Source organism: Acipenser ruthenus, chromosome 10, assembly GCF_902713425.1.
Source record: "Acipenser ruthenus chromosome 10, fAciRut3.2 maternal haplotype, whole genome shotgun sequence".
NCBI lineage: Eukaryota > Metazoa > Chordata > Actinopteri > Acipenseriformes > Acipenseridae > Acipenser > Acipenser ruthenus.
The window spans coordinates 6,619,031-6,646,748 of NC_081198.1; the positions used below are offsets into that span (position 1 = coordinate 6,619,031).

Below are 27,718 nucleotides of genomic sequence, written 5' to 3' on the forward strand. Positions count from 1 at the left end.
AGGTACTATTCGCCTTTCTAGTTGTTGCGGTAGAACCGGAAGGCGCTGGACGTCACTCAGCACAAGAAGAGCAGCAGCAGGAGATAACCTGGCTGGTGTTTTTTTACGTTTTCCACCGTCGATCGCTGGAAATATGACAAAATTCTTAAAAATGTAAAACATAATACTGTCAGGAATTGGATTTCTGAACCCAACACCGGGACCACAACAAACGCAACGACCACACTACCGTATTTTATAAGGTAAGCACTCCTCGGATTGAGCTGGTGCATTAGAAATATACACTACAGCCAACAATGTCAATTTAACCAATTTGAAAATATGAAAAAAGAAAGTTAAAACATTATTATATTTATGTGTTGTGCCTTTTTATTGTATTATTTCAAATAAATAACCAATGATTTGTAAACGGGTGGATTCTTTCGATTACCGTTGTTCAGTTAATCAGTTAAAGCCCCGTATTTAAATATTAATTCTGTGTAATGAGTTGCTGTCACTTGAGCTTCTTGAGCATTAATACCCACTGCCACTAACTAGTGTTTTCCGATTAAATCAGCATGCAATTGGTTGTTTAGGTCGTGTTTTGTTTAACTCGACTGAAAAAATATGAAGACTTGGACATTTGTCAGGGCTCCTTGGCAGGTGTATGGCGTTGCTGTCAGTGCCTCTCATGTTTTGCGGTTTGTTCCGCCTGCACCGCACACACAAGTCAAGCAGTACTTCCCTGTTTGATATGAATGTTTGCGCAGAGAGTTGCCACTGTCTGAGCGAAGGTACTGTAACCCACCGAATGATTTAACCAATAGCTTACCGTACAGTCTATTTATCATGGTGTGTGTGGTAAATGCAGACTTGGGTAATGATTACCTCAAAGTGCAGCTCATGCACTTTGTCTTTGTGGTATATATAATGAAAACAATTCAGAGATCTCGGCTGATAATTATGTGATATATTTGAAATAATTACCCTGCTGGGGTGTCGATTTTCTTCAGATAAAATTATTTCCATGTGGTTGTGTTTATTATTATTCTTATTATTGATAATAATAATAATAATAATAATAATAATAATAATAATAATAATAATAATAATAATAAATACATAATAATAGTGCAAAGCACAAGTAATTAGCTACAGTATTCAGAAAAAAGGCGTTGCTGCTCCATAACAGAGAACAAATCCTGCTTTTTTATATTTACCCCATTAAGTACCAAATATTGTCTTTGAAAAAACCAGACCACAAGTTGTATTTATGTAATTTGATACATGCATCAGAGACGAAGCAGCGGTGTTCCGAAGAAGGTATAGCGTTACACGCCTCCCCGTGTTGCTAAAACTGTGTAAATAACGTACATGTAATTATTTTTTCATTGTTAACATCCTGACAACTTTTTACACTTCATAACTTTTAAGTCTGTTTCACGTTCGTTTCAAAATGGCCCCTCTAGTGCACTGATAGTGTAAGGATTTGTACCCACATTGTTAAACAGGTAACACAGCAATAACGATCTGTGATGTGGTATGGAACAGAAAAGCCAGAACACTTGTCATTTTGGAAAGAGCTTTGAAACAGACTTTAAAGTTATAAGTGTAAAAAAAGTTGTCAGGATGTTAACAATGAAAAGAAAAATGACAGGTACATTATTTAAACAGTTGTAGCAACTATATTTTAATTATTGAACCCTTTTAATTATTCTTTAACTAGACTGTAAACAAAAGTAAGTTATCATAACAATATTGTTAAAGAAAAAATTAAAATAACAGGTAGATATCAGTTAAAAAAATGCTCCAAAAAATTACAAAGTAGCCTGTCCTCAAATGTGGACAATGTCACTTGGGTTAAGGTGTAGATTACCTTCACTGAAGTGTATATTTCTTTCAAACAGGAGATCAGGAGTGACAAATAGACTACTGTCTAGCGTTAAACCTGCCTTTGGGATCTCTTTACATTCTTTCTCAGTTGGATGTTCAGTTCAACAGGTCTTGTTGACTGGAGTCTGATTTACATTCTCCAAAGGTAGTTTTATCCTCCTTGAACCCCGCTTCCCACTTTCCACACGATGATAGCTCCGGAAGTAAAACATAAAAAAATGACCTATACTATTAATACCCCTTAATTGTACTTGATTGATAGTGGATCATTTTTTCAGAAGAGTCTAATATTTGGAAGAGCATTAAAGCTGACATTCTCCTCATTCCATGTGAGTGGAGTCTCTGGGGCAAGGTTGTGGCAGGTGTGTGTAGTGTTGTGCGGTTCACTGCCTTTATGGACAAGGAGATGAGACTAAAAAGATCTCTGGAAAGACTAATGCAATGTAGCCACTTTCCTTTGTTCAGTGGTTAAGATATTCTCTTGCAGTGTGGTTGGTTGCCCGGCCTCTGCCCTGTTACATATTCTCTCTCTCTCTCTCTCTCTCTCTCTCTCTCTCTCTCTCTCTCTCTCTCTCTCTCTCTCTCTCTCTCTCTCTCTCTCTCTCTCTCTCTCTCTCTCTCTCTCTCTCTCTCTCTCTCTCTCTCTCTCTCTCTCTCTCTCTCTCTCTCTCTCTCTGAGAAAACAGTTATTTTACATTTTTTGCTGAGAATTACAAACAAAACAATGGTACACCAATAGGATCTAAAGTAGGAATGCATTTTGCCAGTACATACATGGGGGAATGAGAAGAACAATTACTTAGATAATTGGAAAGAGAACCTTTAGAATACATTCGGTTTGTAGATGATATTTTGGGGGTTTGGACACATGGAGAAGAATCTCTTTTCCAGTTTCATAAAATGGCAAATTAAATACACAGCAATATTAAGGTGGACCTTCGATGGACAAGAAAAGAAATAGCATTTTTAGATATCATAGTAAAACTTGGAAGGTTCAATTGAGACTGACCTCTTCTGTAAACCTACTGACATGCACCAATATTTGCACATGTCCTCTGCACATTCGATACACACTAAAAGGGCAATCCCAAAGGGTCTAGGAATAAGAATACGAAGAATATGCTCTAAAGAAAGTGACTATGTAAAACAAAGAAATGTATTACAAAAAAAGAGTATACAAAGAAAGAATTATAGAGACAGTTAAGAAAAGTGGATAAACTAAAAAGAGATGATCTACTAGATTATAAAAATAGAGAAAGGTAAAGAGTCCCATTACTAATGACTTGCGTTAAACTTTTGCCTAATATTTCTAAGATAGTTTGGAAACACTTGTGGATTCTACATAATTCGAAAATATTGAAAAAAAGTATTTCTTAAGGCCCCAGTTGTAGTATTCAAAAGAGAAGATAATTTAGGTGAAAAAAAAGTAAAAATAAAATAGTCAGAATAGGTTCTACAAATAAGCCCTACTTGCACTGGTACATGTAAAGTGTGTAAATACATGGACAAAAGTACAAATATATTTAAACATAAGAACAACACATATCCACTAAAAACAGCAATGTTGTTTATGGAGTAGCCTGTGAAAAATGTGATGAAATCAAATATGTTGGAGAGACTGGAACAACTTTATATAAAGTAATTCAGAACCACCTTTCATTAATTAGAAATAAGAGAATTAATGAGCCAATAGTACAGCACTTCACCAGTCAAGGACATGACATAAATGATGTAAAGTTTGTAGTATTAGAGCAGTTAAAATTAGACTGCAACATATAGAAGAATAAAAGAAAGTAAATGGATAAATAGACTGAACATGATTATGCCAGCGGGACTCCACAGAAAACAATGAACTCATTAACTCCAATAAATTATATAACATTTAAATAAATAAATAAACAAAATTCATTCAAAAGTTGTGCATGCTGATGCGCTGGGGAGGCTAAATTAAGGCTGATCCTCCGAGCCAGCATTGCATGATAATATAAATATACTGTTTATGTAAACAGATTTAAAGATAGAAGTAGAGATGATGTCACGATATATAGAACACCATTACATCATGTAAGAATAAATCATGGATTTGAATATAAACAATAACAAGTCGTTGTCATGCCGTCAAAAACCTATAAATACCACCAATGTTTTGATTCAAGCACATGCTTCCTTGAGAAAGATATTTACAAATATCGAAACGTTAGGCAGGTTGGCTTTTTGAGCTAAAATTTATATATATATATATATATATATATATATATATATATATATATATATATATATATATATATATATATATATAATTTATATATAAGCTCAAAGAGCCAAAAATATAAATAAATTAGCTCAAAGAGCCAGCTGTTTTGAATTTTCTAGTTCATTCTTTGGTATTGTATAAAGTTGTTCTTTGGGGCATTTTGAGTAAAATTATATTGTTTGTGTCCCACTGGACTCGTTTCATAATACAATAACATCTGTTGGTTCTTAGACCCACTCAGTTTTAAGTAGACTGTCGGATATATTTCTTCTGTGATGGCATTAATAATTTATGAAGTTAATTTTTTTAAGCTACAGTCCACAGCTAGAAGAGGTAGAAGAAACATTTTGAAGATGCGTGAGAGAAAGAAAATATATTACTTCATAATAGAAAATATGGAAAAACATATTTTCAGTTTTCTGACCATACATACAGTAGCAGGTGTGCTGTGTACAGTAAGTGGGTTATATTACAGGGGCTCGTGATTTTTATTCATCTGCCTTTCTTGTAATGACATTGTAAAAGATGATCTGTAAAAATGTCATTGGAACAAAGCCACACCTATTGTATAAATAACACATTACAGTTATCAACACAATGGAAATGTGCCATGTGTCACTATGTCCTTTGCAAGGCTAGGGCTAGGCTTGTAAGTGCTGAATCATTTCTGAAAAGCAGCGCAAAGTGTTTGACCCAGAGTTGGGTACATTTATCCATCGACTCTGTTGCATTTTAAAGTTGGTTCTGCTTGAAAAACAATTTTTGGGGGGTGAGTGGGGTGTTGACAATGTATTACCTCCTATTGCATGTAGTAGCAGCAGCAACATGCCTCGAATAGTGGCTGGTGCTAAAGCTTCTGCCAAAAAAAAAACAAAGGCGTCTAAACTGGGAAAGAAGGAACATTGCCAAGCTATATTGGAGCTGTATTGGCTGCAGTGCTGTAGAACTGAAAGCTAATGGGATTTGAATAGTGAATGTGTTTTTACTGTATTACAGGCATTCACAATTCATACAGACGCACGTTCTTATTTGCCTTGAATTGAGTCAAGCAGTGTCATGGTGTAGAGAAGTTGTTTTCTGTCTTGTTTTTCCAGGGAATGTGATAATGTGGATTGTAACAACAGAAAATGAGGTTGAGATTGCAGACTCGGCTGATGTTTGATGTATTATCCAGTTTTTGTTCAAGGGAAATCTCCTGGGTTAGACTGTTTGCTGTTACAGCCTGAGATGTTGCCAACTGACCACTTTCTAATTCTTTTTTGCAGTGAAGCAAGCATAATTAGCTTTATTTTCCTAAGATTAAATATAATGGCCTACAGTAGTGTGTATTTTGTAATAGGCTACTATACAGTCATCTGAAATCCACATGTTTATTAATCTACTGTACATGTGTATTTAAAATATTTTAACTTTAAAACTCATTAAAATATCCTGTAAAATAAAAAAAACCATTGGGAAAAGGGGGGCCCATTTTTAAATTTTTTTTTTTTTTAGCTTTTTCGAAAACTTTGGTTGCAATAGAAGAGGGTGTATCAAAGGATGCATTCTGTGCTGCTAAAATGACCCTTCTGAGTGGAAACAAAATGGATTGCTATCTGATAAGGTGTACTGTACACGGAAGGGGATGTCTCTGACCTTTATTTAAATTGAAGTGTAAATAGTGTGGTTTTACCCATGAAGTATGAGCAGTTGTTTCTTTGCGTTTTTTTTTAAAAGACAGACATGCTGAATCAAATTTGCTTTTATTGTTTAGAAAATGCAAACGGCTACTGGTGTGAGCTGATGGTTGTAATGTTGGATACACTGAACTGCACTTGTGTTCATATCTATTGCTAACCAGTAAAGAGCATTGAAACAATGATTTGCTCTAGGACTGGAGCCCAGGAATAATATTATTATTATTATTATTATTATTATTATTATTATTATTATTATTATTAATAATAATAATAATAATAATAATAATAATAATAATAATAATAATAATAAACTCATCTTGCCTTTTGGGGTCATCTTAAGAGCTGGGTATTTTCTGTAATTCAGCACTGGTCAACAGAACATACTGTAAGGGCTGTGTCAAATGAAAGATTGAAAGCACTGATAAAAATAGAAGGGTCTTTACTGTAAACGTTGATCCCTCGACTCTCATAACAAAACAGTCCTGATACATTTTTGATGGAGATGTAACAGTTACCAGTCTGTGATATCCTTTGCTTTGTAGAGTTGATGCAGGGCAAATCAATTAAAGAGTTGCATGAAGGAAAAACTGCTGTGTGAAACTGAGCTTAATCAAGGTTTCCCTGCTACTGTTTGAATGCAGGGGGTTCTGTATGGGAGACAATGTTAACATGCATGTTGTACACTTTAAAAATGCTTTTTTTATTAACAGTACAGAGAGGAGGGACGATGCCTGTTTTCTTTTGAGCCATGTTTTTTTTGAAAATGAACAATACAGTATACTGTATAATGTGGATTGCATTCCTAAGCTGACAGCAGTCTTAGCATCCATGCAGAACCATATGGTTCAGTTTACTACAGGGAGATTAACTTACAAACCAAAAAAAAACAACAAAAAAACAGAGACTAAAAATATACTAAACCGATCACTCTGTAGTGGAAAATTCCATGGTGCTTAAATAACAAGGAGTCGTCTCCAGAACTGTGAATTCGTTCTCATGCCTGCCACTGTTCAGGAAGTTCACTGAGGTTTCCCTCGGTGTATGACATATCACTCGAGCAAACAAATCAACTGCATTGTTTTAAAGAGAAATCCTTCAGTTTTCATATTTTTTGTTTCATAATATATGTTATTAGATTTACAATCCAGGGGTATGGGTAGTTCGAGTTTCTAAGAGATTCATATTATAGCCTAATAGTCACGGTTGTAAATACCAGACATGCACAGCAGAGTAATCCAATATATTGAAAGCAGCCTTGGCGTGGGTTGTAAGGGGTGCTATAAACATTGGGCAGAATGTGCAAGCTGTGCCTTTTCTGAAATGATTAATGTTTTTTATGCTGTTTTCTGTTGATAACATTCCTAGCATTCTAAGAAAACGCTGTTTTGTTCAAATTATGCAGTGTACTTTATCAATGTCAATTAAGTTTCACTGCATTCATATTCCTGGTTTATGTGCCTTTTGAGAATTTGGAATGAAACTTTGTAGCCAGCAAAAAAATGAATTATTAATTATTAATGTGCCTTCATTCACGTGGGCTAGAGGGCTGTTCAGCTACAAATAAAGTGATGAAAAAAATGTATTTGCTATTCCAAATCCATATCTTATTAACAACCAATAACAAAGTTGTACTAAACATTATTTTACCATGTGTACATGTGGAGGTCAAATGCTTCCGTCACTCTTGCATCATAAATTACACACAGCAAAAACAAAGCTTATTTTGAGACAGCCTTTTAAATCTGCCACTGAACTTTTCGCACACACAGATATTAATTGATTTAAATAGAAATCTTGATACGCTGAGGTGTTGGCATGTTGTGTTTTTCATACTGTACACCCCAGGGCTACAAACTCCATCACATTTGTCTAAGAGATATGATTTTGGATAGTATAAGCGGATTTGAACTGTGAAGGTTACCTCAGCCGCCAGTTTCAATTGGACAGCAGCGAACTGAGGAGGCTTGTGCTGTCGGAGATTCTCTCCTTTTCTTTTATGTTGTTTTGGATTTACTGTTGAGTTAAATATTAATGATGCAAACAAATAAAACACAATCAATACAATTGCAATTTTGTTTGGTCAGTTCTGAGAGGGCATTAACAACTTGTTGGTATATATGTTGTGCTGTTTTAGGCGATTGAGCTGGCTCATGACATCCAGTTCAACTATATTTATTAATGTGGAGGGCGGACATGCGTTGTCTTCGGACGTAGCTGGGATCAAAAGGACGGGAATGAATTCAATTGGACATTTAAGCAGCTCACTTGTTCTTCGTGTTTAACTTGAGCGTAGTTTTTACAGCAAGGGTATTCTCAAACAGCTGCTTTAATACTATAACAAATGCATAACGCAGTTCATGGTAAGTGGTTTTATACAGAACTGTAAACCCACAAGATATATACAACATGACAGACCAGACACAGCAAAAAACAATACTAAAAAAGGCTGCCCGCATTAGCATTAAGGTGAACTACACCACTGCTAACCATAAATCCGCCCGTCAACCACTTACTTTCTGCCGTCTTGGAATCCACAATAACAACTGAGCTGCTCCCTTGCAATATTTATAGTGATGTCACTTAAGAGTAAACAAGCTCATTCACATTTACACGTGAAATGCGGGTTTCCATGCGAAACTGGGCGTGGATTTTCCTGTGTGTTTCGTCATTCACACGAGTAAATAAGATTTACCCTATCCCTCTCTTTGGCCATTTTTTTCAGCCACAAACCTGATTTACACGAGTAATTCTCCCAAAAGTCCACGCGCATCGCCATTTCACGTGTAAATTGCTCCGCATGGAAACCCCATGAATGACGCTTTTCTAATGACACACTAAAAGAAAAGAATCCATGCGGCAATACAAATCCACTATAGAATATTTCAAGCCTCTTGTGTAGTTAATGTATTAACATTGAGCTACGTATACATTTATGGCTTCGATTTTCTCTACTGTGGGTGGTACTATATTAGGGTTCACTGTGTATCTATTGAGATCTATCTTCAGGGCACAGTTGACCACATATTACTAAATCAAAAAACATTTGGCCAATGAGTAGATGTGGCGGTATGGGGTAGCTGGCATTGCCACTGCTTGTCTTAACAAGCCTTTAGGAGCCAATGGAGATTCAAGAGCTTTCTTAAATGTGTCAGGCTCTGTATATAGTGCTCCTGCAGTCAGGTGCTGTACCAGCGTAGGCTTATTTTCCTCCACTGCAGTTTCCAAAGGCAGGCTGACAGGTGCAGCTCTCTGAAGGAGGTCGTTGCCATGCCTTTCCCTCTCACAGTTCTACTTTCACACAGGAAGTCCCTGTTCCCGGGAGCGGCAGGCGCCTGGAACTCCCAGCTGGCAGAATGTCACCCATCGGCAACGACTGCCCACATTTGGAATCTGTGGGCGAGATCACTAAAGAAGAACTGATCCAGAAATCTCATGTGAGCGACCTTTCTTTACTGTTACTGGTGATGTCATACTTTACTAGTACTGGACTGTACACGATATTGACCATAGTGCAGTCTAGGGCTGTAAGTTAGACTAAAATAAAATAATATTGTTTACCTGGGTTCTTTCGATAAGGCTTACAATCTAACCTTTGTCAATAACCAGCCTGTGTTTGATAATAAATGCAATGCAGGCTGGTTATTGTCTCCCAGTACAGTTTAATACATAAAGCACAATACATTTTATTCAAGGCTGAAATTGTATTTTGTTATAAACAAATTCATTCCAGTAAATTTGACTACTAGATGTATTACCATCTTTTCATAGGTCTCACATTTTCCTATATAAAAGGCACACTATTGTAAATGTGTAGGTCTATTTTTTTTTTCTTCTAAACAGTATTTTTTTAATAGCCCCTACAGCAGTGAACTACATTTAGTGATCGCTCTGTTCTGTCTTTGAGCTGTTTACAATACTGCATGTCTAAATGTCATCTGTCATCTGTGTTTACAGGGGAAATGCCAGGATTGTAAAGTTGGCGGTCCAAACCTTTGGGCATGTTTGGAGGTGAGTAAATATGATGAAAATGACTGTAAAATACAGAGAAAAGAATTCTGTAAGTAGACTGGTTCTAGGAATCTCATGCATTGCAACTTCTTGTACAAGGTGATAAGTGTACAAGGAGATAAGACAAGGAATTGATCTGATGGTTTGTATCTGTTGTAATGTTACAGGACAGTCTGCCCGTGCTGTACCGCACAGACTGTAACTCGTTCGCAGCGTTACTGCTGGTATTTATGATGTTTTCATTGTGCCCTTCACAGAACGGCTGTGCCTACGTCGGTTGTGGAGAATCTCACGCTGATCACAGCACGGTTCACTCCCAGGTGAGTACCCTGGCCAAGTAATGGGGCTTGAGCGGTGATATCCAGCCGGGGTGCAGATATGCTGCAGGAATGGGTGAAAGCTATTTTAAGTAATTGATGCTTTATTGTCTTAAACTGAGGGAACATGAAGCCACTTTGTGCCTTGGAACTTGGTTTCAGGCCACTGCATGGTACGCCAGGAGAGACTTGGGGTTTGAAACAGCAAAGTTGCTGCAAACTAGATCTCCTAGTCTCTTGGAACCAGGTTTCAAGCCACTGTTCCTGAAGAAGGTGGCTTTGTGTTCCTATGGCTTAATTGATAGGCAGTGCTACCCTGGCAGCAAAGAAGAATGTGGTAAAAACTTTTTTTTAAAAAAAGGTTGTCAGGCAGGTTCAAAGAAACAGTTGCAAATGTTGTATAATCCACCCCCCCCCCCCTCCAAAAAAAAAAGTCATTGCCCACAGGTTTCTGAATCCTGAAAGACCAGAGCTATACAAGTGTTTCGAATTCGAAATGAACAGAATGGCAATTGCTAAAGCAGGGGTTAGTGCCGACGATTGCTGTCCACTCTCTCTGTGGGACACACAATGGCTTCAGAACTGGAGGAAAAGTAATACATTCAGCACTCACATGTCCGACCCTATAAAATTTTGACGCATATCTGTTTATTTCATTTTGGCCCGTTCCAACCCTTGTCTGTTTATCAGGGAACACAAAAAAGATACAATATCAAGAATACATATCTGGGGGCTCCCGAGTGGCGCATCCAGTAAAGGTGCAATAGCCATTGTTCATCCATAACTAGGCTTGCATGCATCAGATTACTTTAAGTGGACAAGGGTAGGAACTGGGATATCCTTTGGACTCGATTCACACATGGTTACAGCATTTTGAAATAGCTTTTATGTGCACAACATGGCTCATTTAGAGTGGGACCATCATAAAGGGAAATGCATTTGTGTCTTAGAACATTATATTGCCATAGGGTGTACTTCTCTTATCTAAATGATTAATACCAAAGCAATGGAATAGAAACACGTAGGTTAATTGGTTAATTAACTTATTTAAAGCACAAATTAATCAATAGCAGGGTTTACATCATAGCACAGATTTCACATGCACAGAACTGTTTCTCATTAATCACAATGGTGACTAGGGGTGTTTTTACTAACTTTAACATCATCAAAAATACAGTGGATATGGTCTTCATTGGAGCAGGTTTGTAAGTGTTGTATTAAGATCGGCCACTCTAAAAAAAGACCCTATCATAATATCCTAATGAAATGGCAAGAAAGAGCGGAAAGCTTATAGAAACCCCTGGGCACTCCTTCTATTGCCAAACTGCTGTGCAGTGTTCAGAGTGCCACTACAGAGACAGCGTGAGTCATTTCACAAGGTGCCACTTTGGATTAAATATAATGCTTGGTATTCACTTGCAGCGCCCAGGGTCATCTTCCCATATTGTGCGGTAATTCAATAGCTTGTGCTGTGACTGCTATGAGCCCACACATCATAATTGCATAAAGTGAGGTTATTTGCTCTCGTAGACCAATAATTCAAGGAATATGCCTCTAAGGAACTTGTATATGTTTTGAGGTAAAACTGCAAAAAAGTCAAGTAAACAAACTAAGTTCTTATGTTCTTGTTGCTGTTTTGTATTTGAACGTCTTGGTTGTGTCCAAGTACTGCTCCATCTCCATCTCCATTTGAAGACAATTTAGTTTTTGTTCCAAAAGATCATGGTGAGATATTGAAAAGTGAACCGCAGAAAGAACCACTGTTGGCCCTGCTGTGTGAATGTGTTGAAGTGCCTTTCTACATAACCATTAAATATTAAACACTCAGCAAGACTCCATACAGACTATAGATTTAGAGCACATATAAAGAGCAAGCCATTGCAATCCAGAAAAAAAGTAAATGCATAGCTTACTGTTTGAAAAGAATTGTGCAGGCGATTTTATAAACAAGCATGTCAATGACCTGCATCTCCCACCATGGCCTACATGCACCGTATGTGAAAATAAAGGTTTGACAAAAAAAATACCGTCCTATACCTCCAGATTTTCATTGTGTGTCTTGGTTCTGTAACAGAACATGTAACAGATCAGGCCAGCAGTTTGTTTTATTGCAGTACAAGCAGTAACCTGCGCTTTTGACCAGGGTTCTCTTCATGAAGACTTTTCCTTGATTTGTCTTGCTAGGACACCCGACATAACCTGACTGTGAATCTCACCACTCTGCGAGTCTGGTGCTACGCCTGTGGAAAAGAGGTGTTTCTGGAGAGAAAGCTTGGACCCCGCTCCCCGGCGTCATCCACTAAACCACACACACCGATTCAAAACCATGTGCAGGTACAGCCTTCGGTAGAAAACTGCCTTGTGGTTCATATGGTCCTCAGACATGCTGATGCCATACAGTTGCGAGCCATTGGCATTTTCAGTAAGGTCTTGCAATTGAAGCTTGACTTAAAATGTACGTTCTTTTTTGCTTGGCTAAGCTGCTATTTAAGAAGTCTTTACACAGACTAGAATTTATTTTACCGGTTTATTTATTTATTTTATTTTATTTTCAGAATGTTTTTCATCATAGGTTAGCAAACTAGGCTTGTAGGTTTTTTTTTTTTTTTTTTTTTTTTTTTTAAATCACTGTACAGCAAGAAGACAATCCTGTTAAGTTTAAATTGCTGTTTCCTGTTACCAAATCACTTCCTGTGCTGTTGCTCAGTTTCACACCATTGATCTTATTGTAGTCAAGCAAGATCAACTACAGCACAGGAAATTTAGTTATGAACAAGTATGACAGTATTTAAAAAAAAAGAAAAAAACAGACGACAACCTGTGACAATGCTGACAATCCTAATAGTACTCTAAGGGAATGTGGTCTGTGGGTTACGGTTTGGGAATGAATCTTCAAAAGACTTTGTCGCTCTCGTACCTCTGTTTGTGAGTGACTATAGAGGAAAAGCACTAATATTTTCATAGGCATCAGTCTGGCTATCCCATGTGAAAGGAAATCTAATAACCTTTGATATTTTTTACTCATTTTTTCAGATACATAACATTCTTAGCCATTGTACATTGGTGCTATTTAAGATATTTTTAGATCATTTTTTTAGATTACCACCTGTCTGATGATGCACGCAGGTTCTCTGTTGACCAGTGTGTCTTTGTCTAGTTCATTTGGTATGTGTTTGTGTTTCTGATTACATCAGGATACCAAAGTCCCTGGGAGCCCAGCACTGAAGCTCCCCCAGGCAGCTGTCTGTGATGACCTAGATACTGAAATGGAAGAAGATGAATTCAGAACAAGAGGTAGTCGCATATCATTTCCACTTGGTGAATATATTTTTTATTATGCGAAACTTCAGAAAACTAACAGTCTAGCACCCCTGATAATGAGCCATGCCATGCCGTGCCCAAAAATATACTTATTTTTGTACTAAGTTGAACTAATTCCGACTAGCTTTATTACCTTTTGCAATTGGTAACTTGTCAATTCAGAAGCTTTAAAGAACTAATACAAAAAAAAAGTCCCTATAGCGAAGGAAAATGATAATCTCTCCCAAGTATGAAAATGGCTGTGCAAAAGTGTTTGTTGTACTGTCTCTTATTTCTGCTTATGTATTTGTTTTCCTGGTTTCCTTTAGGTCTCACTGGATTGAAGAACATTGGGAACACATGTTATATGAACGCAGCTCTGCAGGCACTTTCAAACTGGTAAGAATCTTTGCTCAGTTATAGTTAAACAAAAAAGAATGTTTACATTGCCATGGCTGTTGCAACTGTTCCTAAAGACAGTTAATGAGAAGTCGGGGAAATTGGCCCCTCCCCACCCTGATGGTACATGTACATTATACGGCATGTGTGAATATTTTATCAGTGGTGTAGGTTTAGCTTATGAAGGTGCTGGTGTTCACAATTATAAAGCCTAATAAAGCATTCCTTTAATCCTTAAAGGTACAAGGGACATATGTGTGCCATAAATAAAATGATGCTAACTTTCTTACTTTTGCAATGAGGTGCACGAAACATGGTTTAAAGTTTAATGATAGGTTGGATCTGGTCATCCAAATTGTCAGTTTCCTCGTGACACCTGAGTCGCTCTCAAATGTGTTTTAAGAAGAAACCGTTTGAGCAACCGCTCAATTCCTTGTGTACTTTAAGGGGTTAACATGCTTTTGTGATGAGCCATAGGTTGGCATTGCACTCAGTTATAATTCCTTTTGTAATTTCGAAATTGAAGCGATGTTCCTTTGCCTATACTTTGCCATATAGTTTATATGGTGTCAGCAATTTGGAAGACAAACAGTATTGACATAAAAATGACTTGCAGAAGGGCAGATGAGAAAAATGCTGAGTGTCCTTTTTATATATGAAAGTATTGATTTAATTTTGTTGAACGTGATTATCCCAGAAAACATTGCACCTTGTGACAAATTGACTTTTGGTTCTCAGAAAGGGTACCTCAAGTCAACAAATAGTGGTTAAGTATTTATTTTTTAAACTACCAGCAACTGAGCTGTCATTCCAGTGGGCACTTAATGATTGCCTGTTGCTGAGAGAGAACTGTGCAGAAAACAGATGTAGCTGACTAACAGTCATGCACGTGGCTTAATAGTAAAAGGTTGTCCTTACCAGGAAGTGACCAGAATTTGCATACGTCAGTGTTTTGATTAGCCGATGCATATTCCCTCTGCATGTAATTGTAAAGCAGGCCAGTTAGGTTACTGCATTGCTTGGTCTTGCACATGATAAGCAATAGTAGTGTTATCTTTTTTTTATTTTATTTTAATTTGTTTTGTCGTGTTGTGCTCCCTTGCTGTACTTTTGATTACAATGACCATGAAATTAAAAACAACTGTGATAAAATCTGTATATACAGTGACGTTGCAAAAATTGTGTGGAAATATCCCTACCGACCCCTGGTGAATTCAGTGCATTCTCCTTTACTGTGGTGACTTTATTTCAGTAACATTCCTTCTTCCAGCCCGCCTTTGACCCAGTTTTTTGTGGACTGCGGTGGTTTGGTGCGCACTGACAAGAAGCCAGCTCTATGTAAGAGCTACCAGAAGCTGGTTTCAGACATCTGGCACAAGAACAGGTAAGAGCTGCATCACACAAGTACAGGGCATGATCATATTATTAACAAGGGACTTTAAAAATCTGCCCTGTGCACTATTCTTTTCTTTTCTGCTTGCTTGCTCCCATAATTGGTTATTGTGTGTAGTGATTAATGCCTTTGAGACACAATAATGATAACATTAATAATAATTATTTTACATGTTGTGGAGTTATAATTGTGTAAGTTAAATTTACATTGTCGGCTTATCTTGTTCATAATTTCTGCTCAATATCGAAAAGTGAGCATTGTTTACTGTAGTTTAATGTGTATATATATTTTATCTTGCAGACCTGGATATGTTGTTCCGACTAACTTGTTCCAAGGAATTAAGGCAGTTAATCCAATGTTTCGTGGATATTCGCAGCAGGTTGGTTACAGTATAATGGAGGGGGGTGTCTCTATCCTTTTAGCATTCTTATTCTTTGGAATGCAAGCAACCCCTCAACAAGCAAAGACAGCAATTACCGTATGCTTCCTAACAACAAGTCAAATTAACTTGTGCTTTTATTGCATAATTGCTTTTAGTGCTTCACAGTAATCTCCTTTGAAAACCCTTTTATGCACTAATGATGGTAATGCATGTCTGCAGTTATTTTCTTCTGAAATTTGACAAGCCTGTTTGCTGTATCTGGAATACATTTGTATGATGGTACATCCCCTGGGTGATTATATTTGATGGGCAACAGCGGTCAAAGCAACATCTTTATCAAATTTGAAATCTATAAACCTAAATGGTCCTCTTAGTGATTCATTAGAAGCTGCAATATTGTTAAGGAAGTGGATCTCCTGAATTGTTACGTGCAGATTAGCAGCAGCTTTTCTAAATGGGGAATAACAAATGAGTAGAAAGAATGAAAACCTCAGAGCAGTCTTATGTTTTACAGTTGTTTTAGCTCTGCAGCATTGATGAGAGAAGCCTCAGTGGCCTTCGTGTCTAAGATGTTGATTGATTTCATGTCCTATTAGTGTGGATTTAAAAGTGGATTATTAGCAAACAATTTTCCCTGACCTGCTGTACTCTTGATGTATACCGAATAATGTTAGCAACATCAAATCATTTCCCAGGCAAGTTCAGTTAAAAAGATAACTAAATTGGTTCAGTTGTGTTCTTGAATGTTTTGACATGTTTCTCAGTGCTGTTGGTCTGTCCACCTTTATCAGGACTCCCAGGAATTTCTGCGCTGTCTGATGGACCAGCTTCACGAGGAGCTGAAGGAGGGCCTGCCAGAGCTGGACGAGGGCCCCCCGGCCATCAGCATGGGCGACAACATGGAGGAGGACAAAAGCCAGTCCGATAACGACTTCCAGTCCTGTGAGTCGTGCGGGAGCAGCGACAAGGCCGAGAGCGAGACCAATGTCAAGCTGCTCACAGAAGGGATCGTTGAGGCTGAGATGCTCATCTCCGATGAGGTGAAGAACCACGTGAATAATAAAGACTGGCAGAAAGAGAAGAACCTCATTAACAAGCTGTACCGAGCCAGCTCGTCCGAGGACTTGGATAAAGACATTGACACGGCGGCAGAAGCCACCCCCATCATCAGCAACCAGGGAACCGTCAAAGTGCAGATACAGAGCAGACTGTCAGGTAATTTTCATATATATATATGTGTGTAGTGTAGTATGTATATGTGTGTGTGTCTATATATATATATATATATATATATATATATATATATATATATATATATATATATATATATATATATATATATATAATATATATATATATATAACAGAAAACAGAAAACAGAAACTTTTTTTGGTGGGGTGGGTTTGAAGGCCCTTATCTGATGGGAATTGTCCAGTAGGTTTAAAAATAAACTTTCTTTTTAAATAGAAAGTTCAAACTTATAAAGTCAGGGCAGAAAAAGTTGAACTAGATTGTTACCTACAAGTGTTGATTAACATATTGAACCATCAATATATAATTGTCCCCACTGAATATACTTACTGTTTGTAAGTTGATCTCAGGCTAATTGAATGGATGTATTGAAGCCCTTTGTTGTTTTTTCTCTGTTTTTAAAAAGACGATGTCCACGTAAACAGTTCCTCAAGGCCCCACAGCCCCTCGCCCAATGAAGGAATCCATCCTAAACTCTCCAGTAGCCCCCCGAAATCTACTTCTGTCTGGCCGTCTTCGCACAAAAAAGGTATTTCTCTTTCTTTTGAGTGTCAGTTTTTACATTGACTTTGAAACTTTATCATGGCAACCAAAGAAAAACAACTGGGGCATGTTCTGTCACTGCCTAATTGAAATAGGTGCTCTACTTAAGTTTGTCACTAGAATAAAAACAGGGACTTTATGGGGGAGGTAATGGGGTTTGTGAGAGAAAGACAGAAATAAAAAAAACATATGACTTTAACCTGTTCTATACTTTTAATTCAAATTCTGTTTTTCTGTTACCTGTCAGTTGCACCATTTTCCTCTCCGAAGAAGAAGATGCAGAAAAAGTACAGGAGTGTCATTTCTGATGTGTTTGACGGCACTATCGTCAGCTCAGTGCAGTGTCTGACCTGCGATCGGGTAAGCAGAGCAGAGAGCCGAGAAGACTTCCTGCATTTCTTTACAAAGCATGTTTAGAACCTTGGGCATTTATATACACCATTACCAGATATTGATATTCGTGCAAAATAGTGAACTTGTAGATGTGCTGCATACCCCCCACCCCCCCAGGCTGTAGCAGGCTGAATATTACATGTTGCTCTGTTTTGTGTGTTTCTGGTATTGCCTCTAGGTATCTGTCATATTAGAAACCTTTCAGGACATCTCCCTGCCAATCCCAGGTAAAGAAGACCTGGCCAAGCTCCATTCCTCCACACACCAGACTTCACTGGTCAAGGCCGGCTCCTGTGGGGAAGCGTACGCACCTCAGGGCTGGGTATCGTTTGTGATGGAATATATAAAAAGGTACAGTGTCCACTGTGCAAGCTGCATGTATAGGGCCCTATAAAATCTGTTTTATTATTTTGAATTTTCAGATTTATATTTTCCTGATTTTTCGGATTATTCGATTTTAAAAATCTGTTATTGTTATCTAATTTGTTACTTGGTTTGTTTTTTATAACCACAAGTGTTTGATACGTTGACAGCAATGATGAAGCTAGAAATTTATGAAAAAATATGCCCCCCCAAAAAAAAAACCTTTCTAAACGGTTTTAATCAAAGTGCTTTCAGAAAAAAGGGTACGAATTGACACAATGTAATAGAAACAAACTAGGAACATTTTAAATTTTAAAAAATCAAAATGTAGGCTTTTTTTAGTAGTTTTTCTTTTCAACACAAGCTGAACTATAACATTTCAAAATAGATTTAATGTTTTCATTAATAATTAAAGACAAACAATGTAAATAAAAGCCTAAATAATTTGATTTATTCTAATTCAGTAAAAAGGTACTTAGTAATATCTCCCTGAGAACTTTGGAGAACAAATGCAGCAACTAGACCTTCTGCAGTAGTCATTACAGTACTATCTGCTCAGAATAACTTATAGTTAGTCGTTTTCCCCCAAGCGATAACGGTAGCTAGCAAGTGAATTGTCACGAGAGGCAGCGCTTGTTTACAGTTAAAATCACGGTCGTGTGTGGTGGCTGAGAGGTGCAAAAATGTTTTTCATGCTTTCCCATGACGTGTGTTTCTTGAAGCCTCTTGTCATACAAACACTGTGCTATTTCAATGTAATTTTTAAAATATAGACATATATATGTTTGTTTAACCTGATTTTGTGGTAATGTCCTCGGGAGCCTAATTCCGGTCTTAGTGCCCTACATGTACAGTTACATGTATCTTGTTCTTGTGTACAGTACATGTTGCTTCTGCACTGGCAGGGTTTTTGGGGGGCTTCTCTTGTCAATAATATTCCAGGTTTGTTGTCTCCTGCTCTCCTAGCTGGTTTTGGGGTCCTGTGGTAACCCTGCAAGACTGCCTGGCTGCCTTTTTTGCAAGAGACGAGCTCAAGGGTAAGTTAGTGTGCTTTGTTTAATATTCTTTTCACAAGGAACAGGTTGTAAATATATGGGAACACATTATAGGGATAACAATAACCATTAGATAGACTTCTATACACAGTAATACATAGTAGCTATACCTATAATACTAACTGACATTGCCTCTAGTTACGGCTGCTGTTCTGCTTGTTTTATATATAAAATAAGCAGGATGCGCCCTATAGCCTGGAGGTCGCTGGTTCGAGTCCAGGCTATTCCACTGCTGGCTGTAGCTCTGAGGTGGATGCATGGCAGGCCAGCAGAGTGAAAAGAAGCGGACGGCTGACGGCACACGTTTCGGAGGAAGCGTGTGTCCGTCTTCGTCTCTCCCGAGTCAGCGCGGGGGTGGCAGCGGTGAGCCAGGTTGAAATAAAAAAAAAATTAAAAAAATTGGGGCTTTCCAAATTGGGGAGAAAATGAGAAAAAGAATGGCGATTCCAAATTATTATTTACTCTATATATATATATATATATATATATATATATATATATATATATATATGTGTATATATATATATATATATATATATATATATGTATATATATATATATATATATATATGTGTATATATATATATATATATATATATATATATATATATATATATATATATATATATGTGTGTATATGTATATATATGTATGTATGTATATGTATATATATGTGTGTGTGTGTGGCAGATTAGGGGGAGGAGAGGTAGTGGTGACACTACATTCCCCAGAATGCCACAGGAGCGAGCCAGGAGGAGGTGCAGCTGGCTCTGAGTGTAACGAGGGACACCTTCCTGTGATTAACAGGCAGCTATATAACCAGAGAGAGGTTTGTTCAGGGCAGTCTCGAGTCTGTGTGAAGAGACCGGTGTGGTTTCCAAAAACGTAGTTGTGTAAAGCCTTTTTGGTTTTGTGTGTTTAAAATTGTTTTGTTTAATCGGTAAATGGCTTAGCCATCTGATGCGTTAGTCAGGGATTGAAAAAAGTGTAGTTAGTACTCATTGTGTGTTAGGTTTCTGTTTTGTTTTTTCATTTATTTTATTTCTGTAAAATAATAAAATTGCACGTAAGTGCTTAAAAAAAAAAATCAGTTGTAAAATCAGTTGTCAATTATATAGTCTGGGGTAGCATTTGTTATTCATTTTAAGATGACTACTGAAGTAAATTAACTTCAGTATTGATAACTACACTTTTTTTCTGGCATGTGCATGAATACAGTCATGTACCTTATTTTTCAATGATCATAAAGAACTGTGCATTAAAAACAAAACAGGCACACTAGTTTTAACACAGATATATTAAAGTTATCCTATTGTCAAACTTCCCATAATGTTACAAACCTAATGTATAACTATTGAATACATTTGACATTACATTACATAATTTTTTTTTAAAGCCAGATAAAACACAGCTGGTTTTTGGTACGTATTTGAGTTATGAATTTGAGCCTTTAATGCATAAGGTACCTTAGTATACAGAGCTGAACAACTATTAATATATGGACTGCACCACTGGGTTTAATAAAATATATTCTTTCTTTGTAGGGGATAACATGTACAGCTGTGAAAAATGCAAAAAGTAAGTGCGTACCTGCAGATTTTGACAGTGTGAATGAGTCGTGTTGTTATTATTGAACAATAGTTCTTGTGTGAATGTGTTGCATTACCCAGAACAAATGTATTTCCTTAGAGAAGTAAAACAATGGGCCGGTTTTTGCTGTGCTTGCTTATTTCTTGTCTAAGGAGGTATTGATCTTTACCCATGTGTAAAATGAATCATTACGTATTATGTACGTTGTCAGATGTCCTATTTTGATTGCTAGCGTCCAATTTTATGTCACCTAAAACCAATTCTATTCTACTTTGTTTTAATAATCCATTTTAGAAGAAGGGAAGAAAGCCTTTAAAATACAAAGATGTGCATTACAATAAATGGTCCGTGGTCCCAGTCACTATAGGTGTTAAGAGGATAAAATTATTGTGGTCTGGAATGTGCAGTTCCCACAACACTGCTATTGAAGTATGTGAGATTTGTACATCCTTAATGTTAACAGCGATTTAAAGGCATTTCGGAGGTTTAAAAAAAGAATAATAATAATAATTTCCACAGCAGGTTTCTGAGGATTGGGAATGTAAAGACTGCTTCCTTTTCCTTTTGAAGGGTAATTCATACCCTTCGGTCAGCTAGCTAACTGTAAACAAAGTAACCAGTCTAGGGACAAACCATCACATTTAGGCATGCTTGGATTCAGATTTGGGATTTTTAATGAAAGAAGCCCATCAGGAATTTTCCAACGTGTTTTTAAAAGTAAACTAAACTAGATTTTGTTTTAAGAACTGTGCTGAATTTATTGTTGAAAAGGACTGGAAAAAACTGACATTTTAAAGCCAGTATGGTTTTTATATTTTATTTTCCTCCACAGGTTAAGAAATGGAGTTAAATTCTGCAAAGTACAGAGTCTTCCAGAGGTAGGTACTGTAACAAGGATATACTTGTTTCATGAGGTTCATTGGCCAATTCAAATGTCTTATGAGTTGTGTTTATTGGAGACAAACATATTTAGTCTCTAAAGACTTCCTGGGGGGATGGGCAACCTTTTGCATCTCCTTATCAACTGTAAGTAACGCGCTTTAGTCTTTTATCCTTTTATTTTTTTATTTGCCTACAGATTTTATGCATTCACTTGAAGAGATTCAGACATGAGCTCATGTTCTCAACCAAAATTGGCACCCATGTGTCCTTCCCTCTGGAGGGCCTGGACCTGCAGCCGTTTCTCGCCAAGGACTGCGCTGCTCAGACCACCTCCTACGACTTGCTGTCAGTCATCTGCCACCATGGGACAGCCAGCAGTAAGTATCACTAATAGAAATGCAGTGGAACTGATTCCTTAAAAAAATACATTTAGCAAGCCTGAATAATTATGCAAGATTGCTCTACATACATTGAAATATACACATGACAGTCCTGGTGGAGCTGTGCACCCTGGGTTTACAGAGATCTGCAGGGATGGATTCATTGTACCTTCTGAAGTCCAAAAAGGAAAGGCTAGGTTGCACCATGGGGAAACAACTACCCTTTCATCTTTGAATGGCCTCAAAACTTCCACCCTGTCTGGCATTGCTCTGCTTGACACTCAGGACTTCAGGGGAAGTTTATGTAGCCCCTTCCTGAACATTGTCCCTCAAACTAGATTTGTTTTTATCCATGTTCAGCACACACAAGGTGTTTATATAGAATAAAAATAGGGCGAGTCACTTGGTTTCATCCATTTATCACTTAGTCTGTGTCCTCTGTTGCAGAATCCTTCCCACACCCTGCAGCAGCAGGACATTTTCTTTTTTAATCCGTAGCAGTGGCAATTTACACGTGTGCACTGCATCCAAACCATGATTGGCTCTCCTGCTACCAATGAAGGACTATGATTTAGATCTTTCTGTTTTCCAATTCTTTTGTAGGTGGTCATTACATAGCTTACTGCAGAAATGATCTGAACAACCAGTGGTACGAGTTTGATGATCAGAGTGTCACCGAGGTGTCAGAATCCAGTGTCCAGAACGCGGAGGCATATGTGCTCTTTTACAAGTATGTATGAAATGCTACGAGAGCGCTTGGCTAAGTAGGTCGACTCTTGCATTCAATCAATTCCAGGTGACGCTTTAGTGTTATAATGGATTCAGAATGCATTGCTTTCAATGGTAAACCTATGTGTACGATACAGATAAGAGAGTGATTGTTTTCATTTTGTTATCACCATGGGAATAGTGAATGGAAATCTTTTGAAAGCACTCTCAAATAAAGAGGATCTATATGAGAATGTTCAGAGCTACCAGCTGTCCCTGTTTAGGAGGGGCTGCCCACTGTCTTGACCTACGCTGATCAGCAATAATGACTTGGCAAGGTTAGGTTACGCATGTCCATTCTTATTGTAATGAGATTTGGAAACAATCGATTAACAACGGTCTACAGCGCTATCCTCGGTTTATAAAGAAGGAACGACTGTGGTGATGTTAATCATGGTTTACATTTTGAAATGGTTTAAGAACAGCACTAGAAATATATCGTTTTTAGGAACTCTTCTGTTCCATTATATATTTTTGGCCATTGATGGCAGGTTGTGATTGCATGTGGACACCCTGTGTTAGGATTGCTTTCATCGCTACCCCCACACCTGCACATAAATAACATAAACTTCATTTGTGCAGAAAGAGCAATGAAGAGGCCCAGAAAGAGCGGCGGAAAGTCTCCAGCCTTCTGAACATGATGGAGCCAAGTCTGCTGCAGTTCTACATCTCCCGCCAGTGGCTGAATAAGTTTAAGACATTTGCTGAGCCTGGCCCAATTTCCAACAATGATTTCCTCTGTGCTCATGGAGGTAGAGTGCTATTCCCATTCTTATTCAGCTTGTATGAACCATGCCGTAATCTGAAAGAGCACCTGATAATTGTTACTGGGTGGGACATGGGTGCAGGAAGCTAGCTGAGGCTCTGTCTTTAGCTAGTTTTGTAAATGGGAAAATATTTTATGTTGATAATGTTTGCATTAACCCTGTATTGGTAAATGTTGCTTAAATTGGCTTCTGATTCTTCCCAAACCAGTTAATCACAGAAAGTAAGTAATGGATGTTTTCAGCACAGTTCTTATGTTACATGTTAAAAAGCGAATCCCTGTTTCCTTCTGCATTAAGTTGTAGTGATTGTCATTAGCAGATTGTATCATTTTACATAGTAGCCACAGCTATTTACACTCTTTCTATTGCTGTGCATTTTGTTTCCCCCATAGGTGTACCACCTCATAAATCTGCATATATTGAAGATATTGTTTTAATGCTGCCACAGAATGTATGGGACCATCTGTACAGCAGGTGAGGCTTGCATCTACCAGTCTTATATGGGAGACGTTGCACTGATGTAAAACGTTCCTCTTAGAATGACCAGTCACCGCTGAAATGCACTTTGTCCTTTCTGATTGTTTTTCTTTGTACTCTTAGGTATGGAGGAGGGCCAGCTGTTAACCATCTGTATGTGTGTCACACTTGCCAGACTGAGATTGAGAAACTAGAAAAAAGAAGAAAAATAGAACTGGATATGTTTGTTCGGGTATGAAGTATCTAAGAATTGTGTGTGTGGTTTTGTGTTTTTATTTTATTTTTATTTTTTTTTGTCATGTAGGCTAGTGTCCCTAAAAATGAGATGGTGAAGGTATCGAATTTCTTTATTCTTCAGCCTTGAAATGTTTTTGCACAACCTTTCTACTGCTCTAGCTAAAACTGCTGTGAATTGTTAGATGGACATCAAGGATTTATGTTTAGTGAACATTGAGAGAAATTGACAGGAGGTAATGTGGATTACTGCAGTAGCTGTTCTGTTTCAAAATTGCTTTGCTGTAATCTTGCTCAGTCGAAAATTATTCTAACCTGGCAGTACTGGAGAGTCACCGAAAATGAGATTAGACCTCTTTATCCCTTTTGTTTTTATGGTCACAACATCGATCACAAATCTGTCCTGAAAATGAAGCATTTTTCTACTATATTGCAGTGTTAAATATAATGGGCTTGATTTATGTTTTGCAAATGAACAAACATTCCAACATGAAAATACCAGCAATAAATCTAACACTTTTATAGCCAGTGTGGCCATCTACACAGAGCCCCACACACGCAGATAAGGAAACTGTCTGTGCTAATTCATAAAGGTAGCACAAGATAATGGATCCATTTCTGTCAACAGCTGAACAAAGCATTCCAGGAAGAGGAAGCCCCTGCAGTCATTTATTGCATCAGCATGCAGTGGTTCAGAGAGTGGGAGGGATTTGTTAAAGGCAAGGACAATGGTAAGGGCCTCATGCACATGCTCTCAATCTTGGGACTGTTGACACAAAGATGTGTCCAAGATGGAACTTTAACCTGGGTGTAAGCTGGTCATAGACAGCAACAGCTTAGTCACGAACAGTATTTTCGCTGGTGCCATATGCATAGCTCTTGTTGTTCAGCCTTGTTTATGTACATGTATTGTGGCAAAGTGAACTACTGCTGTATGTATACACAAATGTACTGTCCATTACTTGGGTCAGTGTTGAAAGAATTAAAATCTAATCTTTTGGAAGTGCTGTGTTAATTACCTGATCCATTATAGCATAGAAAGCATTTCTTTAGGTATTAAACAGAGAAAGTTGTTTTTGTAGCTTATTAAAATAGTCTGAAAGAATGTGTAGTTTTATTATAACCATATGTAGCTTACTTGTGCCAGACACATTAAGTTCATTGATACCATATGCACTTGTGGTGCATTAAACAATTATGGTAACAAATGTTATGTTGTGGTGATGCATTCTATTAATATACAGTTCACCCGTCAAACTTTTTCTGGGGATTCATAATGTTTAGTAGTAGAATTGTAAAACTATTCATACATCGCAATAAGCGTTACACTCCTGTGATGATCTATTGATAAGAATCTGTTTGTCTCTTGCTGTGTTAGAGCCTCCTGGCCCGGTTGATAATACAAAGATTGCTGTGAACAAGAGTGGTCATATTACATTAAAGCAAGGTAAGGACTTTATGTAAATATCGGTTTTTACAAGGCATCAATTGCTTACTTCTAAAGTGCAGTCCAACTGCTGGATAATTTTACTTCTTTTCATGTTCCCTCATTGTGGTGTGTTATCAGCAGGTAATGCCTACCTGTGCATAATGCATCTGTTAAATCCTTGTATTAAAGCTGAATCTATTATCTATGTAAAAGCTGTACAGTATTTGCAATGCTTTAAGAACACCACAGTGCTGAGGCTCCATTTCTGTAAATGGTCCCAGAGACCTTTAGAACATGACCCCTATAGATAATGCCTGAACCTCTCCCGAATCATCTGAATAAGGGCACAAACAAAACAAAATGCTCCCTCCACCCTGAAAAGGTTTGTCCCTCCATGGCACGCTTGAGGTATATTGTCACTGCTTGTGCAAGCCATGCTTTGTGGATAAAAATACTTTAGACTACAGTGTTGTCAAGCCTTTCATGAACACCAAAAACAGTCGGAAAAATAGAAGTCTTGTATTTTTCTGGACAGCTGTATGGTCAGTCATGTTGGCACTACAGCCTGGATAGATGTCACACCACCCTTTCAAACCTCTTTAGACCTCTCCACCTCAAAGATATATGGTGTGGGATGAAAAACTGTCAGGTTCTAATAAAAAGACACACAGACTGGGTTTGTCCAGTTCAGTTACAGTAGGGGCTGTTCATTGAATTTTTCGAATTTTTCTAAATCCACAGGAGCAGATTCTGGACAGATCTCAGAAGAAACATGGAACTTCCTGCACTCTATCTATGGCGGTGGTCCAGAGGTTACTTTGCGCCCCAATATTGCGCATCAAGAATCTGAAACCTCCCAAGCAGAAGAGAAAATCGAGATGGAGACCCGTGCCGTGTAGTTTTACACATAGCAGGCAAAACAAATACAGTTTGCACTTAACTTACTCTAGGAGCATTCCCAGAAAGAGTCTTTCTTGTTGTTGTAAGTGATAGGGGCATTGTTATATTTGACAATCAGTGGAAGGAAGACATACCATACGAGTCCCTGTACTATGTATATATTATAACTTTATACCCCCCCTCCTCAATAGAAAATAGTCTAACATGCTGTGTTGAAAAATGCACTGAGCTACTCTGCAGTTATTATAGTGTAACAGTGTAATGGTGTCTCTTAGCTAACCAGATGGAGTAAAAGTCAGTTAATTTAATCCCTCCTAATATTTATGTAATCTATAATGCATTAAGTTCAATTAACAATCTATTTAAGCAACTACTGTCTAAGAGAATGGTTCTAAACCAAAAACAGTAAAACAATAAAAAATGGTGTAGTATTTGAAACATAATGAACAAAAATAAGCAGGTTATTAAGGGATACCAAGTACTTTCTCAGTAGTCACAGGAAATAACTGTTTTTTGCACTGTATTGCAGATAAAGAAGCAGCACGTTTACACATCTGATGCCTGCAAATAAGTTTGAATGTACTGGTACTTCTATTTTCAAATTGTTTTCCCAGGAGACTCACATTTCTTTAACAATGACAATAGAAAAGTCTTGCAACTGTTTTTTGAAGGCATGCTTAAAGGAAAAACAAAGTGACTATAAACTGTGGCCTACTTCCAAGTCATTTTTATGTTGCATTCATTTGCATGTAAATGCAGCTTGCGGACCTAATGTACACTTGAGCAAATTGCAACTGCCAAGTCTGTGAAAAGGTATGTACAGAATACATAATGATTTATCCGGTCTGGTATTTTAACTGTTGCATTCTGAAATTAGGCATTCTTATATGTATCTGGGCATGATGTTTCTTGTATGTTACAATTCGAGGTGGGAAAAACTGTTCAAAACAACTTGTGTATTGGGGGTGGAAAAAAAATGGAATGCTTAACAGTAAAATACAGTATGTTCTGTCTGTTAGTATTATAACCTAATAATAATTCAGAAAGTTACTTCAATAAAAAAAAGTGACCAAAACATGTAT

The 27,718-nt window shown here is 37.5% G+C and overlaps 1 protein-coding gene across 4 annotated transcripts; it reads left to right on the forward strand.

Annotated features, from left to right (window-relative positions):
- On the forward strand, positions 1 to 27,711 carry LOC117412045 (ubiquitin carboxyl-terminal hydrolase 33-like). Of its 4 annotated transcripts, none has more exons than XM_034020012.3 (24): positions 1 to 242; positions 9,108 to 9,239; positions 9,760 to 9,813; positions 10,071 to 10,133; positions 12,315 to 12,464; positions 13,325 to 13,448; positions 13,760 to 13,829; positions 15,100 to 15,213; positions 15,523 to 15,601; positions 16,396 to 16,819; positions 17,262 to 17,384; positions 17,646 to 17,758; positions 17,970 to 18,142; positions 19,121 to 19,191; positions 20,754 to 20,787; positions 21,632 to 21,677; positions 21,878 to 22,058; positions 22,662 to 22,791; positions 23,412 to 23,581; positions 23,989 to 24,070; positions 24,197 to 24,305; positions 24,936 to 25,038; positions 25,686 to 25,754; positions 26,478 to 27,711. In XM_034020012.3, exons 2-24 carry the CDS (start codon positions 9,159 to 9,161, stop codon positions 26,633 to 26,635), a joined length of 2,721 nt encoding a protein of 906 aa, XP_033875903.1. In that variant the 5' UTR covers positions 1 to 242; positions 9,108 to 9,158; the 3' UTR covers positions 26,636 to 27,711. The 4 variants fall into 4 exon arrangements, with proteins under 4 accessions (XP_033875903.1, XP_033875920.1, XP_033875911.1 ...); XM_034020029.3 differs by having other exon boundaries at positions 13,325 to 13,424; XM_034020020.3 differs by having other exon boundaries at positions 2 to 242; positions 22,665 to 22,791.
- The last annotated feature ends 7 nt before the right edge of the window (positions 27,712 to 27,718 follow it).